The following is an 18,414-nucleotide window of genomic DNA, read 5'->3' as shown; positions in this document are numbered from 1 at the left end:
GTGTACTTTGGATCCTTGGTGAAATCCACATATTCTTGCTTTTTTGAATGATTGCACATTTCCCTTGCCATCTCATCATCTAACGCTCTCTGGCTTTTCTTTTTGTCTTCCTAATGTAGTAGATGTGTCTCACAGCTCTTTTTATTGTTTTTATCTGTCTGATCTCTGTTAATGTTTTCATAGTCATATTTTGTTGTAGTTACTTACTCTGTAGTTTCTCTGCTCATTCTCCATCATTGGCTACACTGAATCTTCGTAATCCTTGGGCTGAATTGCATTTCCAGTCAATAAATCAGAGAATCACACAGAATCACAGAATTGTAAGGGTTGGAAGGGACCTCCAGAGATTATTGAGCCCAACCCCCTGCCAAAGCACAAGCAGGCTCCCCACATCAGGTTGCACAAGTAGGTGTCAAGATGGGTCTTGAATGTCTCCAGAGAAGGAGACTCCTCAACCTCCCTGGGCAGCCTGTTCCAGTGCTCCTCACTCTCACTGTGAAAATGTTCTTTTGCATATTAGTGTGAAACTTCTTATGCTCCAGGCTATGGTCATTTCCCCTTGCCTTGTCCCAGCAGACCACTGAAAAGAGGTTGGCCATATCCGTTTGTCTTCCAGACTTCAGCTATTTGTAAACATTAATAAGTTCCCCTCTCAGTATTCTTTTCTCAAGGCAGAACAGACCCAGGTCACCCAGCCTTTCCTCATGGGGGAGATCTTCAGGCCTTTCATGATCTTTGACGCCCTCTGCTGGACTCTCTCCAGGAGTTCCCTGTCTTTTTTGTATCAGGGAGCTCAGAACTGGATAGAGTACTCCAGGTGATGCCTGACCAGGACACAGTGGAGGGGGGAGATCATTTCCCTTGACCTACTGACCACTCTCTTTTTAAAGCAACCCAGGATCTTACTGGCTTTCTTGGCCACCAGGGCACACTGCTGGCTTATCAATAACCTGTCACACACCAGGTCCCCCAGATCCTTCTTTGTAGAGCTCCTCTCCAGCAGGCCATCCCCACAACCTGTGCTGACAAATTCCTTCCCAGGTGCAAGACTCTACACTTGCTTTTGTTAAACCTCATCTGATTTCTTACTTAAATCACCTCCAGGAGCTGTACTGGATAGCGTTTCAAAACCAAGGTAACCTCTAATATCTTTTTTTTAATTAGGAATGGTGTATATTCCTTAGGTCATGTATTTAATTATCTTCACCTTCTTTCTTATATTTGTTCTTTTAGTGCTGTTGCTGTTCCATTTTCCATGTTTGCTGTCCACCATTTGGCTGCTTGACATTTCTTGTCAGCTTGGGCTTTAAGTCCTTGTTTCTTGGACAGATTGTCTTAATAATTATGGTTTTCGGTAATGAAAAGATTAGACCTAAACTTGGCCAGGAGAAGGTCTGTAGTACAGTCTCAAGGTAATTTATAGGACTTTTCCTGAGATTTATTTCTACATAGTATCTTAGAGGTCTTTTCCAACCTTAATGATTCTATGATTCTAATACATCAGATATACTGGTATTCCTTGAAAACTTTTATTATGTATCCATATGGGATGCGTAAACTACACAGAAACTACACAGATTCAAAATTCATTTGACTGTCACTGTGCAGCAGGGGTCCTGGTGATCTGAAGCAGACAATACAGCTTCTCTGATGGACACACCATATTGCAAGTTCGGACTGTACAAAGATTACCACTCAGGCAGCATTTTGTGTAGGCTTTTCTTGTAGCTGGTCACAGTTTCTTTACAAAGAATGTGAAAATGTATGAATATGTCTATACAAAGAACATTATCTCTGTAACCTCTAATTATTACAATATTAAGTAAATAACTGGAGAAAAAAACTCCGAAGAAATAATTTCAGTAAATTACTGTTGAACTTCTTTGTCTCACCTATCCGTTTTTATAAGGATATTACAGTACATTTGTCCACAAGTGTCTCTTCTCCTGTACAGCAGTAAGGTAACTTGCTAACAGTTTGGTCAAAGTACAGGACTCATCATATTTGTGTTCATCAAACCAAACCTGCATCCATGTCTAAAAAAGAAAATGTAGGATTAGATTTGAAATTTTAACCTTTTATTCAAATGCATGAAAAAGCACACTTTTAAATTATTGGAATGTTTTTTGCCACTGCTTGGGTATCAGGGCTGTTATTAATAATTGTTATTAATTATAATACATTTTTCACACTATTAAAGTCAATGGGTGCTTTAATTTGCAAGCGCTAACCAGTGATTTTTCTATAGATGAAACTGAAAGTGAACTCTGTTAATTTAATATTCTTCAAACATTACTTAAAAATTATTAAATATGAATAATTTCTGAAAGTGTTACTGGACACTTGCAATGATTGTATGCTAACCTGACTTTTTAATATATCACTTCTGTAGGAAATACAGGAAGAATGTCAGCTACTGACCAGATCTGTGGGAACTGTTTCAGTTACAGAGACTGAAAACCATAATAGTTATATTAAATCTGTGTGAATAGTCTGCCCAGAGATGGAATTGAATTGCTTGTCAAAGGAGCCCTTGTAATACAGCTGAACTATGCCTCTAATGATTAAGGCAGGAAATGGCTTAAACAGCTGTGGCTTTTGTCAGGTTGTTTGGTATTAATTGTTTTACATGTATTAAGTAAAAACTAGAATTGGAATTGTTTGTATTATTTATTATTGTACACATTAGCTAGCTATTCGCAGGCAATTAGCAAATTACTGTTTTTGCTTTTTTTTTTTCTTCCCCCATGAGAAAGATGACCTATTTCTAGTACATCTTGTTTCTGTTGATACTGTTCATTAGTAAGTTTGTCCTTTGGACAAGTGCGGAATTTCCAGTCTCCTGAGAGTTACATATTCTAGATAAATAGTTATAGATAATAGAGTCTGCAATCTTTAGCCATTGGTTTGTCATCAGAATTAATTCATAGTCAAATCCCCTGTTCTATTTACTGAAAATTTGATTTCATTCTTAAGATTTTGGATAGTTTTTATACTTGGTAAAACATGTAATTCAGTGGGAAAAAAAAATAAAAATCTAAAGGCTGAAGAAATAGATACTAGCATTACTTGAGGAAGTGAGACTGAAGGTTAAGTCTTAGGTTATTCTTCTAATTTCTTTAAAAAGTACTGATACTGTTGTCATATCTTACAGTGAATCTGGCAGCACAGAATTCCAGAATTGTTAAATTCTGAATTTTTAAATGTTGAGGATACTGCTGTGATTAGATTTTGTGATGAACTGAAAAAATACAGTGGTAGAAAGTGAAAATGTTGTAACTAGTTCAGGGGTCTGAACTAGCTCTGGAACTCAGGAACAAAAGGAAAGGTTATGGTCTTTGGAAGAGGTGGTGCTAAGCAACTTATGAGGATTACAAATACATAGTGAAGTTGTGCAGGGAGAACTGAACTTGGCCACTAAGGTGAAAGACAACAATAAATATTTATTTCCTTATTGTTATATAATATCACAGAATCACAGAAACACCAAGGTTGGAAAAGACCTACAAGATCATCCAGTCCACCTATCACCAATAGTTCTCACTAAACCATGTCCCTTAACACAAAACAAACGTTCCTTGAACACCTCCAGGGTCAGTGACTCCACCACCTTGCTGGGCAGCTCGTTCCAATGGCTGACCACTCTTTCAGAAAAGTAGTATTTTCTAGCATCCAGCCTAAATCTCCCCTGGTGCAGCTTGAAACCATTCCCTCTAGTCCTATCACCAGTTACAAGAGAGAAGAGGCCAACCTCCAGCTCACTACAACCTCCCTTCAGGTAATCACAGAGAGCAATGAGGTCTCCCCTGAGCCTCCTCCAGACTGAATCCCAGCTCCCTCAGCCACTCCTCATAAGACTTGTGCTCCTGACCCCTCACCAGCTTTGTCGTCCTTTGAACCCGCTCCAGTGCCTCAATGTCTTTCTTGCAGTGAGGGGCCCAAAACTGGACACAGTACTCACCAGATCTGAGTACAGGGGGACAATCACTTCCCTGTTCCTGCTGGCAATGCTGTTTCTGATGCAAGCCAGGATGCCATTGGCCTTCTTGGCCACCTGGGGACACAGCTGGCTCATGTTCAGCTGAGCATCAATGAAATAATGGAATAATATTTATTTATTGTTGTTATCATGTTAATTTTACTTAATATATCTACTATATAAGTATATCACCAGTAAGAAGAAGGCTAGGGAGAATCTCCATCCCTTGTTGGATGCGGACGGGAACACAGTGACCAAAATCAGGATAAGGCTGAGGAACTTAATGCCTTCTTTGCCTCAGTCTTTAACAGTTGCTCCCTGGATACACAGCCTGAAAGCCGGACACTCCAAGTCCGTGTGTCTTGATGGATTGCACCCTAGAGGGCTGAGGGAGTTGGTGGATGTGGTTGACAAGCCACTCTCCATCATCCTTCAACAGTCCTGGCTAACGGGCTGTCCTGGTGGACTGGAGACTGGCAAATGTGATGCCCCATCTTCAAAAAGGGCCGGAAATATGATCCTGGTAGCTACAGACCTATCTGTCTCTCACCTTGATGCTGGGGAAGATTATGGAAAAGATAATCTCAGGAGCCATCATGGGTCAATTAGAGATCAACCAGGAGATCAGGCCCAGTCAGCATGGTTTCATGAATGGTAGATTCTGTTTGACAAACCTCATTTTGTTCTATGACATGGTGACTTGCTTAGTGGGTGAAGATAAGGCTATTGATGTGGTCTACCTGGACTTTGGCACTGTCCCCCACAACGCTCTTGTGGAGAAGCTGCCTGCCCACGGTTTGGATGGGATTGGATGTTTCACTCTGCTGGGTGAAACACTGGCTGGACAGCTGGTCCCAAAGGGTTATAATCAGTGGAGTTAAATCCAGTTGGTGGCCAGTCATGAGAGATGTCCCCTAGGGCTCAGTACTGGGGCCACTTCCATTTAACATCTTTATTAACGATCTTGGCACAGGGATTGAATGCACCCTCAGTAAGTTTGCAGACAACACCAAGGTGGGAGGGAGTTTTGATCTGCCTGAGGGGAAAAAGGCACTACAAAGGGACCTGGGCAGACTGGATCACTGAGCCAAGGTAAACTGTATGAGTTTCAATAGGACCAAATGTTGCATCCTGCATTTTGGTCACAATAGCCCCAGACAACCCTACAGACTTGGGGAGGAGTGGATGGAAAGCTGCCTGATGGAAAGAGACCTTGGTGTACTGATGGGCAGTCGGCTTACTACGTGCCAGCAGTGTGCCCAGGAGGCCAAGGAGGCCAATGGCATCCTGGCCATGGTGTGGTGAGCAGGACTAGGAGTAGGGAAGTAATGTGCGCTTGTACTTGGCACTGGTGGGGCCCCACCTCAAGTACCGTGTTCACTTTTGGGCACCTCAATACAGAAAGGACATTGAGGTGCTGGAGCAGGTCCAAAGAAGGGCAGCAAGGCTTGTGAAGGGCTTGGAGAGTATGCCCTACAAGGAGAGACTGAAGGAACTGGGGCTGTTTAGTCTGGGGAAAAGGGGGCTGAGGGAGACCTTACTGCTGCCTTCAAATACCTGAAAGGTGATTGCAGTGAGAGCGGGGTTGGTCTCTTCTCACTGGTGACAGGTGACAGGACAAGGGGAAATGGCCTCAAGTGCCAGTGAAGGTTTAGATTGCATATCAGGAAAAATTTATTTACAGAAAGGGTTGTTAAGCACTAGAATAGACTCCTCAGGGAGGTGGTTGAGTCACTATCCCTGAATGTGTTTAAAAACCATTTGGATGTGGTGCTCAAGGACATGATTTAGTGGTGGGTTGGTTGTTAGAGTTAGGGTAGCGTGGTTAGGTTGTGGTTGGACTTGATCTTGAAGGTCTTTTCCAACCTGAACAATTGATTCTGTGATTCTATAACACAGGAGTGTCAAACTGTGAGCAAACTGCATTTGAAGTACTGTGTCTAAACCTCTGTATGAGCATTCAGTATGCATTAACAAACATAAATGGAGAATATTTTACGGGGTTTCAGTTACAAGAGCATTCTTGTCTATTCTAACTCTTTTTTTATATTAAAGGTATGAAATAATTTTTAATCTTTCAGTCAAATCTTGACTTTGTTTCCATCTATTCTTTGTATTTTCATGCCCATACATATTGTTACGTAAAATCATTTATTTCATACTAATGAATATTTTTGTGATCTCTGTAATGCTGTGAAACTTTCAGATTGTGTATAATTTAAAATGCTGCTTAAGCTTTTTTGATGTATGTTCACTTCTGTTGACACTGTCCGGGTTTGTTTTCTTTGAGGCATTCAGAAGACGCTAAATACAAATAAAAATTATCAAAGGTATCAGATGTATTTTTCTGGTCTTGATAAGGCCTTTCCTTTTTAGAGCAAAACTGGTTTAGTTCAGTTTGCCTCTTCCTTCTAATTTCTTGAAATAGATTTCTCCCATGCCTTATTAATCAGGGTGGAGTTTTGCTCTGGCTAGTTCACATAGAGGTTGTTATCTTCCAATCCTAAAATGAAGAGGTAATAGAGTGTAACACAATATCTTTAATTAGTGTTCATCAAGCCAAATACAAGTACAGTGAGAGGAACAAGAATGTGATAGTGATCCAACAGGCCCAACCTTAAACAGATTCCTCAGAATTTAGTGCACCCATTGAATTAAAGATTAGCAATAACAACAACAACAAAAAAACAACTGAAAAATAGACTTTTAGAGTAAAATAATAGTTTTTGAATAGAGAAAGATTCAGCAGGTCAATGAGAATTTTGAATATGAAATGAAATGTAAGTGAAAGAAGAAAATCTACTCACTGATTACCTTATTATGCTTTCCGGGGTGATCAGATTTGTGAAATGAGATGGTGGACTCAGATGGACTGTATCTCCAGAAATTGTTTCATATGTGTGCTGAAGTATGAGGAAAGTGTTTAAAGCAAATTATTTGGCATTTGATAACAAAATCATTGGCTTACTGAAATACTTTTTGAGACCGGGGCTAAGACATGAGCAGAGACTAATTCAGTCTTTACCCACTCAGAATAAAAAATCACCAGTCTCTAGAACTAAATTTCTCCCAGAAATATTGAGCTGTATTCAGTGCATACATAAATTATATCTTTAATATCTTAGTTGCTCGAGAAGTGTTTAAGTAACTAAATGCCACTGATATCTAACGGAAAATTGTGATCAGATATTTGGACTTGGCTGTTAAGACTGTACTGAGTGAAGTTTAACTACATGAACTTGAGCCCCTTCACATTTGTAGTATCTTACATGGTCACTACCTTCATCTTTGCCATTTGCAAGCTGAGACACATTGGAGAAGCTGTTTCAGAATAATCTCACAATATTTCACTTTTCCTGATATACTGGATCCTTCAGTGCCATAATATCTTGATACTTCTACTTTGTGAGCAAAAGAACTCTAGGCCCATCAGCACAGTCTGATGAAGTCATCCTTCACCAAACCAAAAAAGTATTGCTGTAGTCATGTTAGACACCTGCTTCTCATTGCCATATATGAGACTTCTACACAAAATATTGATTATTAGAAGAGAGAATGCCATTTTTCTTTGAGATCTCCACATTGAAATGATGCCAGCACAAGAACGTAGCTCTGTGTGACATTAATTATGGAGAGTTTTGCAGTTTGTGAGGCATCAAACCTAGTGAACCCTGAGTAAGGTGGAATAGAATTTTTAGAACAGATTTTTCAAGTTAGGAATACAGGCTTAAGCCTTTAAGAAAGATGGGTTAAAATTACGGTCATAATACTGTAAATATGTATATTTGTATTTGTCATTCCTTAGAGCCTCATCAATCAGTGTATCCAACTGCAGGCAGTGCAGTCTATGAAGGCTTCTGGGGTCTTCAACAGTGCTAATATTGTTAATTCACTGAATATGAGAGCTCTTTTGCTGATCATTGTCCTTTAAGTAACCAAAATTTACAGTGCACATATTCTGTTAGTGCCATATTTAACTCAGTAAAAATAAGTATGATACAACAAGCTGACAATTCATGGCTGTCTGCTGTATTCCTGTCTTGGAGATAACAGAACTGATTCCCCATTTCCCTCAGGCTCTTGAGGAATCTCTGCTCTTCAGTTCTGTTGGTTGCAGATTTTTCTGGTATACTGTACACAGTAGCCACAAGAGGGTAGAGGTGTGCACTGTGTTTAGTACACACCATGTAATGAATCTGTGTTTTGGGTGTTGAACTATTGGTAATGGTGTCTCGGTTCAACTATGTTGGACAGCTTGCAGCATATAGTCATAGATAATTTACAGTTGATGCATACTTTCAATGTAAAAGTAATCAAATTAATTTTTTATTGTTACCTGTACTGTGATAATGAAACGTGTTAATTATATTAGTAGAAAGTGTAATTCTTTGTTTCATGTTGTTTTCTACTTAAATGGCCAGGGACTAGTGTATTCTCTTTACAATAAGTGAGGAAAACCACCTCTGAGTTTCTAGACAGTTTGTTAGATATGACTTCTTTGCAGGGGAGTAAGGATGTTGATCCTAAGATACATTTTGGTTGCCAGCTTGCTTCCCTTCTGGCTGCTCTTTTGCAGCTTAAACTTTTTGGGTGAGGGAGTGGGAAGGTGCTCTACTAGTTGTTAAATAGTTTCACAGAATCACAGAATCACAGAATTGTAGGGGTTGGAAGGGACCTCTAGAGATCATCGAGACCAACCCCCCTGCCAAAGCAGGTTCCCTACACCACGTCGCACAGGTAGGCGTCCAGGCGAGACTTGAATATCTCCAGAGAAGGAGACTCCACAACCTCCCTGGGCAGCCTGTTCCAGTGCTCCGTCACCCTCACCGTGAAGAAGTTCTTACGCACATTCGTGCGAAACTTCCTGTGCTGCAGCTTATGTCCGTTTCCCCTCGTCCTGTCTCCACATACCACTGAAACTGTTTTAACACTGAACTGTTTATTCTTTCTCCCTAGGATTTTACCAATTAAACAATAAATAAATACTGATTAGTAAACACTTGTTTATAATGTTTATGTAAGAGAGAGAAATAGCTATAAAATAAACTCTGCTCCTGTGAGAGACCCTACCTGGAGTACTGCACCCAGTTCTTGGGCCACAAGTACAAGAAGGACATTCTGTTGGAGTGGATCCAGAGGAGGGCCACGAAGAGAGCTGGAGCACCTGTCCTACGAAGACACATTGAGAGAGCTGGGACTCTTCAGCCTGGAGAAGACTCTGAGGAGACCCTATAGAAGCCTTCTAGTACCTGAACGGGGCCTACGAGAAACCTGGAGAGGGACATTTTATACAGGCATGTAGTGACAGGACAAGAGAAATGGTTTTAAACTGGAAGAGGGTAGATTTAGGCTAGATAGGAATAAATTCTTTATTGTGGGAGCGGTGAGACACTGGAACAGGTTGCTCAGAGTAATTGTGAATGCTTCCTCCCTGGAAGCATTCAAGGCCGGGCTGGATGGGGCTTTGAGCAACCTGGTCTAGAGGGAGGTATCCTGCCTGTAGAAGGGGGGCTGGAACTAGATGATCTTGAAGGTTTTTTCCAACTCAAATCATTCTATGATTCTCTTAAGCATTCGTTGTTTGTCACTAGATATACAATCATTTTCTTGCATTGATTATTAATGAAATGCATTTTTGAAACTTTTAAGTAACAGGCAAGCCTGAGATAATAAGAAGGTAGTGCAAATATAAAATGGTCATAAACTGTACAAACAGAGTATTTACATGTTGTGTTGTTATTGTATTAAAAAAAAGTTTAGAATTACAGTTTTCCTCTTTTATTATCTAATGTTGTTCTTAAACATGACAGAATTGCTGACACTTCTTCCTTCTGTGGTCCTTAGCTATTATAAATTTCACTATTTACTTTTTTTTACCCTTTACTAAATAATTCTTTCCAGATGTTTTTGTTTTTTTCTTTGGTTCTTGTGATATGGCATATATTCTGTGCATTGACTGGTTCTTTTTCCTCTCTCTAGTACTGTCAGTGTATGTAAGATCGGGCAAAAGAGCTGTTTGATTGTTTTCTTTCTGGGAAGGCAAGCTGGCTGATTGATGAGTTCTCTATACATAGCCTATATTATAACAGTTTTTAATTTCTGCATTTTAGGTGCCTTATCAGGAGCCAGAGAAAGCTGGGAGTATGATTCAGGAGCAAGAGATCTTCAGAGTCCAGACCTTCAGAGTCATTTTACCCTACAGAAGGTATTGGAGAATGGTGGAAGCAATGTGGCTAAACAAGCTGCTCTGCAGAAGCTTCTATGTCAGGCCTCAAATTACAGCAGCTCTGTTGAAGGAAACTACTTGGAACTTGCCAATACTGTAAGTACATTTTTCCTTTCAAGTCCTATAGATTATTTTTTCTTGTTATTCTCTGAAGAACCATATTAATTCAGCCTTTGAACAGTCACAGAAACAACGTCAGGCTGCCGGTGCATTCCATTTACAAGAAAGCGAATGTGATTTTAGCAAGTGGTGGTGTAAATATTTCCAAAACTCATAAAATTGAGTTAAAAAGGATAATAGTCCTTGAGGAACCATGTTCAAGTTCTTAAGTTACGCAGCTTAAAAAAAGAAGAGGTACCTGTGAAAACTTCCTACCCATTCCTGCCATTGACAACACTAAACAGGAGCTATTGACAGAAGCTATTGACTTCTTTTCAGGCAGAGGCCTTGCAGAGGGATCGTGAGAAATTAGAGGACTGGGCAATCACCAACCGCACGCATTTTAGCATGATTGAGTGCTGGATTTTGCACCTGGGATTGGGCTGTCCTGGCTATGTACTCATACTGGAGGATGAAAGTCTGGAGAGCAGCTCCATGGAAAGGAATGTGAGGGTTCTGGTTGAGGACAAACTGTAAGGAAGCCAGCAGAGTGCCCTGGCAGCCCAAGGGGCCAACTGTACCCTGGGATGCACCAGGCCCAGCTCTGCCATCAGGAGGGGAGGGGTTGTCCGCTCTGCACTGTGCAGCCTCACCTCTTCACCAGATGTCTCAGTATAAGGAAGGACATGGAACTTTTAGGAAGAATCCAAAGGAGGGCTGCAAAGATAGTGAAGGGTCTGGAAGGGAAGACGTATGAGGAGAGGTTTTCCAGTTCAGCGCAGAGGAGGCCGAGGGGAGCCCTCATGGCAGCTGTAGCTCCTCACAGGGAGCAGAGGAGCAGCGCTGAGCTCTGCTCTCTGTGACAGGGACACAGCCCAAGCAAATGGCATGAAGCTGTGTCAGGGGATGGGCAGGGAGGATGCTAAGGAAAGGTTTTTTGTCGGAGGGCAGTGGGTGCAGCCCTGAGCTGCCCGAGTTCAGGAACTGTTTGCACAACTCTCTCAGGCAAAGGGTTTGAATTTTGGGTGGTCCTGTGTGGAGCCATGAGCTGGACTTGATTGATGGTCTTTGTGGGTTCCATAGATTAACATAGATTATTCTGTGATTCTCGTAATTCATTTTTTTATTCAGGGCATCAGATTGTTGAGAAACATTATGTAGAAAAATTCTTCCCATGTTTTTTTCTTTTAAAACTCTTTGTTGCTCTCTTATGCTTTCTATTTCTATATGCAAGAACTATTCTTTGTTATGTAAAGATATGCAAATGTTGTACGGGTAAGGCATTATTCTTGGCTTCTCCATCAATTCATTTGGATCAAATTCGTATTTTAGTTCTAAGTGAGGCATGTAATAAAAGACGATTTTGTACCATGGTCCTGATTTACGCTATGCAGAATTTTAAGTGGAGAAATAAAATATGAAAGAGAAAAGGTTTTGTTTTTGAAGTGATTGCTTGCCTACTTGCCTTCCATGAAATTCACATAGGGGAATTCTAACTGCAAGCAAACCTCAGGAGATTGTCTAGTCCAGCTTCCTGCTCAAGAGTTAATGTCTAACAGAAGTGATTGCTGGCAGCTGAGGAAAATCAAGTTCTTTAAGCTACATTACTCAAAAATAAAACAATGAAAAATATTCTGAAAGTGTTTGTAAAAGCCTCCTATGTTTTTCTTGTTTGCTTGTTTTGAATGCAGTGTGATGCAGGACCTGAAGTTTCCATGTGTAAAGTAAAAATTTGTAGATATTCAAATGTACCTAAGAGACAAAAAAGTTCAAAGAAGCTGACAATTAATGGAATTATATCTTATGCTTCCTAGAGAAGCATAGGATCAGTTATAGTCAATTGTAAACTGGTTAATGAAAACTGGACAGAAACAGACGGAATCTGTAAAAAGCAGAAAAAGCAGGCGCATGATTTATAAAGAGAATAAGACAGAGAATCTGGGCCAGCTAGTAGTATTATTTATACATTCTGCTATGATTCTGGAGATGTGCACGATTTTGACTAAGAGAGGATGTCCGGATTTATTTGAGAACAATAATATCCAACCAATCTAAAACTTGCTTTAACTGAGGAGTAGACTTTGGAGAAACAGTACATGTTGTATATCTCTGGTAATTTGATCCTGACTTGAATAACATTGTAATAATCAAATGTAGAAGCATGGTCCAAACTACTAATACATGAATTTCTGAATGGTTTTAAAATTGTGAGGCTGTTTTTTTTTAACGTCTTTCTCAGTCCTGTTCTTCCCTGTTCTCTGGTTTGTAGGGTAACATCACCAAATTAAAATGAAACTATACTTGCTGGTAAAATTTTCCCCATGCTGAAAACTGCACTTGTGATTGTGCAAGTCTAGGTCTAAGGAAGATAATTAATCAGTGCTCAGTTATACATATTTCCATAGCTTTGGTTGATTTGCTTAAAAATATATGATTTTGAAAAAACATGAGCTACTTCTCATTTAATTATTTTAAAAGATGTAAAATACAGTTTAAAAGTTTAAGTGGAGTGGCTTAGGACTAGTATACCTACACAAAAAGAATGGTTTAAGACTTTTCTTTCTGGAGCAGAAACTGTGAGTTGCAGAATACTTTTTGAATCTGGACTTCATTCAGGTTTCAAGACGAGTACATACTAATGTGTTCTCTTGTTATGTTCCTCCTGACTGATGTTGGTTCTGAAGTTGTGAGCTTTGATAACCTTTGTGGAGGAAATGGATCTGGGGGTGTTGGTTGACAATAAGCTGAACATGAGCTAACATTGTGCCCAGGTGGCCAAGAATGCCAATGACATCCTGGCTTGTATCAGAAATAGTATTACCAGCAGGAGCAGAAAGGTGATCTCTCTACTCAGCACTGATGAGGCCAGGCCGCACCTCAAGCACTGTGCTCAGTTTTGGGCCCCTTACTACAAGAAAGACATTGAGACCCTGAAGCGTGTTTGGAAAGGGGCAGCAAAGCGGTGAGGATCACAAGTTTTTTGGGGGATGCTTGAGAGAACTGGGATTGTTCAGTCTGGAGAAGAGGAGGCTCAGGGGAGACCTTATTACACTCTACAACTGCCTGAAAGGAGGTTGTGGCAAGGTGGGATTGGCCTCTTCTTATGCATAACTAGCAATAGGACAAGAGAGAATGGCCTTAAAGTGTGCCAGGGGAGGTTCATGTTGGATGTGAGGAAAAATTTCTTCTCCAGAGGAATGGTCAGGCACTGGAACAGGCTGCCTGGGGAAGTCGGTGGCGTCACAGTCCCTGGAGGAGTCAAGAACCTTGTGGATATGGCACTGAGGGACATCGTTAGTGAGCATGGCGGGGATGAGTTGGGGGTTGGAGCAGATGATTTTAGAGGTATTTTCCAACCATACTAATTCTATGATTCTGTGATACTGCACTGCTCTGACAGGTAGATACTTTAAAAACAGGAAGCTTCAGAAGAAATGAAGTTCTCCAAATGTAATAGTTTTCTCTTTACTGTCATCTCTAAGTTTCGTTTATGCTTCTGGCTTTGAGAGACACCTGATCTTTGTTTTTTACAAGGATCTGTCACACTTCTGTTTTTAAATATTCTTTCTATGGTCTTTGAAACTATAATATAATCAGATATCTCTCATTTATATGTAGATGAATTCAATCTTCATAGCATCTTCATTTGACCCCTGCTAAGCACTGGTGTCATGAGTTATATGCAAATTTTTGCTTTGGCTTTATTACAGAGAAGAGGGATGAGAGAAAACTGAGAGAATATTTACTCTGTTTTTCACTATTTCCATTTATTTCATTTACACTATTAATTATGAGAGGCTTGTTTAGTACCGTCTGAATTTAGACTTGTAATGTGAGAGACATTGCCTTAGAGATATAATTTGTTATGGTTACTTCCTCCAATGTCTCTTTCTCAAACTGTTTTACCTACCTTATTTAACACAATGTCAAACCTCTCAGCTCTCTTGTATTCATTTTCAGAAATCACAGATTTCAGCTTTCACATTTTCGGATTTAGTCAAGGGAACTTTTCCATTCATACAGAAGCTGGACAAACTGCTTTGTACTCTCACTAGGGTTACCTAAAAAATCTCTAATGGATCATTAGTAACTGCTTTTCTGCTGTTTGGAAGTTGTTTGTATTTCTTTTTGTAAAACTGATTTATAGAAGAGCAAATATTTTAAAACAGGTGATGTGTGAATACTCCTCTCAGGTATTTTAAATGCTCCTGAAGTCAGCCAGAGATTTTTTAATCTCCTTCAGAATGATTATGAAGAAGCTGCTGTCAAGAGGAATAGCATTCCTCTGTTGCAAGAGATCATAGAATAGTAGAACCGCCAAGGTTGGAAAAGACCTCTAAGATCATCCAGTCCAACTGTCCAATGACAAAGAGATAAAGTGCTGTTCTCTGGTAATTTCATACAGGGCAGCATTTCAATATGATATACATGTTTCAAATTGGAATTGCAGTGAATTTTAATAATCTGAAGGAATTCAATTAGGTGACATTTAATTCTCTTTTTGTACTGCTCTTGTGCATGATAAAAATAGGCTAGATAAACTTGATGCTTTTTTTTCTTTGAGTTGAATGCATGCATACAAATAATGCTCATGCATTTCTGTGTGCTTACTGTTCGTTTCTCTTGCCAAAATTCATTATTGGTAAGATGAATGTATTTGTTGTCACAAATAGCTACATTTACACGAGTGGAACCAACAGGGATGGTTTGATTTGCCATGATGGTATGATTTCCACTTTTATTCTGTCAGATGGAAATAACTGGGTTTTTTTGTTCAGAAAATCTCTCTGCACAAAGATTTTAAATTTCAAGAATGTGGTCCAGAGGATGTTGATAGATGTTTAAACTGTCAGTGTTTGAATTGATTAGATCTGGGATCCTTTACTAATTTTTCCTTCTAAAGATACTACAGTTATATAGATACAACTCATTTAGTTGAAAACATTTAGGAAAGGTTTGGTGGGATTACAGTTAACTTGAAAAGGGGAAGACAGGAGTTATTTTTTTGAGAATAAGTCTGTGTTAGGATGCCTTCATGACCACTTGCTCTTAGAAGCTTGTGTTGCTGTTTTCCTCTTCAAGAAAAGAACCACATATTTGCATGTTCTTACTAATGAATGCAGAGAGGGCAAATTTACAGACTTGCCAAAATTGCTTCCTGCAGCATCTCATTGTTTTGACCAGTGATGAAGCAGGAATAATCCTGCTTTATCTTGAACAGAGCTGTCAATGCAAGATGGATGTGTCTAGAGTATTGCTCTGAATTGTTCCACCTGCCAAATCTGCACTCATTTCTTGTCATAAAGGGAGCTGATTTTGGACTGCCTCCATAAAGAATAAAACAGAAAGCTAAAGCAGCTTTTTGTAACACCTCCGGAATATGTTATTTCTGTCTGACTTGCCTGTAAGTGTTTCTCAGCTGGAGATACTAAAAATTTTGTTGAGATTGGGAATGGATGCTTTGATTGTGCATCTGTGTGTGACGGGGCATCTTTTCTGTACAGTGTAATTAAGGTGACTAAACCAAGCTTAGTTCTGGCTGTGGGCCATCAGTGCCAAATATAGTTACCATCTCTGCTAGATAAACAACTCAAAAGATTGTAAAGAACAAAGGCATACTCTGAATATTCATAGAAAAGCAAGATACAATTGTATTGAAATTACTGTCGCACCATGATCACTACAGATGAGAATGTCTTTGTCTTAGGAAAGGACTGTGTTCTGCAAATAGGTATTACTGCAATAACTTCTTTGTCAGACTCAGTAGTTGTTCACATTCCTAGTTTTTCCTCAGGATCGTTGAGCTGCAAGTTATAACAGCTAGAGCAATTGTTTTGAGAAAGGTATTCTTTTTAGTTGACATAGCTTATAAGTGATAATATAGTGATAATATTGTATAAACTACTATTAATTTTTTTCAGGGATAGGCGTCTTTTCCTTTTGTACCTGCAAGATTTGTGTAATAATTAGGCAAACATGAAACTGAATATAATCTTCTGTCTACAAAACGTCGTATTTCAGATTAGCATTGCATATTGCATTCATTTCAGACTTTAGTGCAGTTCTGGATATCTAATTGAAAAAGCACTGTTAGCCTATTTCACTCTTTATTTCACTCTTTGTCATAAATAGCCATTTATAGGCTTGTGAAATGCATGTAAAATCTAAATTAATAAAAACTAAATAGTGATTCTGCATGTAAATTCAATACCGCTGTCAAGTTATTGAGCATTTAAGATGTAATGATTCCTTGCAATGCCTTAATGTTATGAAACATGCTTAGTACTGTAGGAAGATAATGTTGTGGGGATGCTTTGTATTTTACACATATTCACACAGGACATTTTGTGTTGAAATTTAAAGTGCTAAATTTAATATTTGTCCAACCTTTTCTCTAGCACTTCATACCATCTGACAGTACATCGTGTTATTCTCTTACTTGATATCTTACCTACTTGTTTGACTATAAGTCAACCAGTTGATATTTCTAGGGTCGTTTTCTATACAACTAGCAGAAGATGTGCCTAGGTAACTAAAAGTTTTTCCTTACTGATATGCTAAGACTATGAACTGGTAACAGGAATCTGCTTCTCTATATCAGTTTTTTATTTGGCACAGCTCACCACAGTGATAATGTTAAGGGAATAAAAATGTTACTCCTTAAAAGACCATAGCATTCTCACCTGCACTCCTCCCCCAGCTGTAAACCTTTGTGTATGCACTGTGATTTTGTTAAGCTTCATTTGAACGAATCTGATGAAAATATTTTTTCAAATTGACTTTTTAAGTACAGGAAAGATTGTCTGGTTGCTGAAGAAAGCAGAAATACTTCTGCAGGTGAGTGAGAACAAAGGACTTCACAGAGATGTGAGACTTGTGTAAAAGAGAGCCTTTCTTATTTAACAAGGATCTACTCTTACAGCAGTCCTAATGATGAACCATTTTCTCACTTGCTTAATGTACAGCCATCAGCTTAAATTAAATTGCAATCATTTTTGGTATTGCAATCATCCAGGTATTTCTTTGGGGAATTTTTTTTAAGGAAAGCGTCAAGGAAGTTTGAAGACACACCTGTACCATGGTTGGATTCCACATCCCAACTAATTAGCCCATTCTGTTAAGTGTCTCATTTCATTTCTAAGTTTTTACAGTTTGATAACTCAGTAATACTGATACATCTTTTTCTGGGGAAATCTGCTCCTTTTTGTTCTCTTCTACGTTCTCCTTGTTTTTAAATTAAGCCTACTTGTTCCTCAGTTTGGGAAGCTCCATTCCTTCAGCTTCCCTACCCTTTCACTTATAACAGTGATTTCACTTACATACAGAAATTTCAGACGTCAAAGCATCAAGTATCACATTTTCTCAAAGCACATCTATTTGAATGGGAGAATAATGGGAGAATAATGCCCTTCCTGATGTGGATAAAAATCACCTACATTTCATGTATTTCAGGGAATTTGTTTAGTGCTGTATGTGCTCTGTTGGATAAACCAGAGCTAAATTAGTTGTTCACACTGATTTTTCCCGGGTTATTTTGACAGGGGATGTGTTCTGTATTTGGGATCTAGTGTATAATACTAAATAATAGTAAATAAATAATACTAAATAACCAGAGAAGGATCTCTGTCCCTTCTCCCTTTAAACACATTGATGTTCTGTATCCTATGTGCAGCTGTTACTACAGTTTCTTTTTATCCCCCAAAAATCTATTAACATAAAAATATAGATTAATTATTAATTATCTGATATCTAGGGAAGCTTGAAGTTAAATAGTATTTCAGTGGCCTGGAAAATGGAACCTGCTTTTCATAAAAGATCTTTGCCTAAGATAATGTATGCCTTTTGTGCCTTTGCTTCCAAGGTGGACATCATTTCCATTCCAGCAGGTTTAAAATAAGGCCTGAGAACGCCACTAAAATAAAACCTAATCATGGGAATGTAGATTCAGGCTCATCAGAAAGCCAAATGGTTTTATTTGATGGACATTTTTAATGTTTGGGAATGTGGTAGCTGTTTATCTTTGATCTTGAGCAAGCGTTGTAATGGAATTTGTTTGAAGCTCAGATAAGGTGTAATAGGATTATGCAGTATGTTCATAGAATCCTGGCTT

At 39.1% G+C, this 18,414-nt stretch overlaps 1 protein-coding gene across 2 annotated transcripts in view; it reads left to right on the top strand.

Moving 5' to 3' along the window:
- Positions 1–18,414, top strand: part of MCC (MCC regulator of Wnt signaling pathway) — a 197,812-nt gene that overhangs the window by 20,221 nt on the left and 159,177 nt on the right. For both annotated transcript variants that reach the window (XM_085214547.1, XM_085214548.1), the window contains exon 3: positions 10,090–10,301. In XM_085214547.1, coding sequence (XP_085070673.1) covers positions 10,090–10,301 — 212 coding nt within the window. The remainder of the gene's footprint in view (positions 1–10,089; positions 10,302–18,414) is intronic.

Source organism: Meleagris gallopavo, chromosome Z, assembly GCF_905368555.1.
Source record: "Meleagris gallopavo chromosome Z, MGAL_WU_HG_1.1, whole genome shotgun sequence".
Classification (NCBI taxonomy): domain Eukaryota; kingdom Metazoa; phylum Chordata; class Aves; order Galliformes; family Phasianidae; genus Meleagris; species Meleagris gallopavo.
The sequence above is the reverse complement of the archived record's forward strand: the minus strand, read 5'-3'. Positions and strand labels throughout refer to the sequence as shown.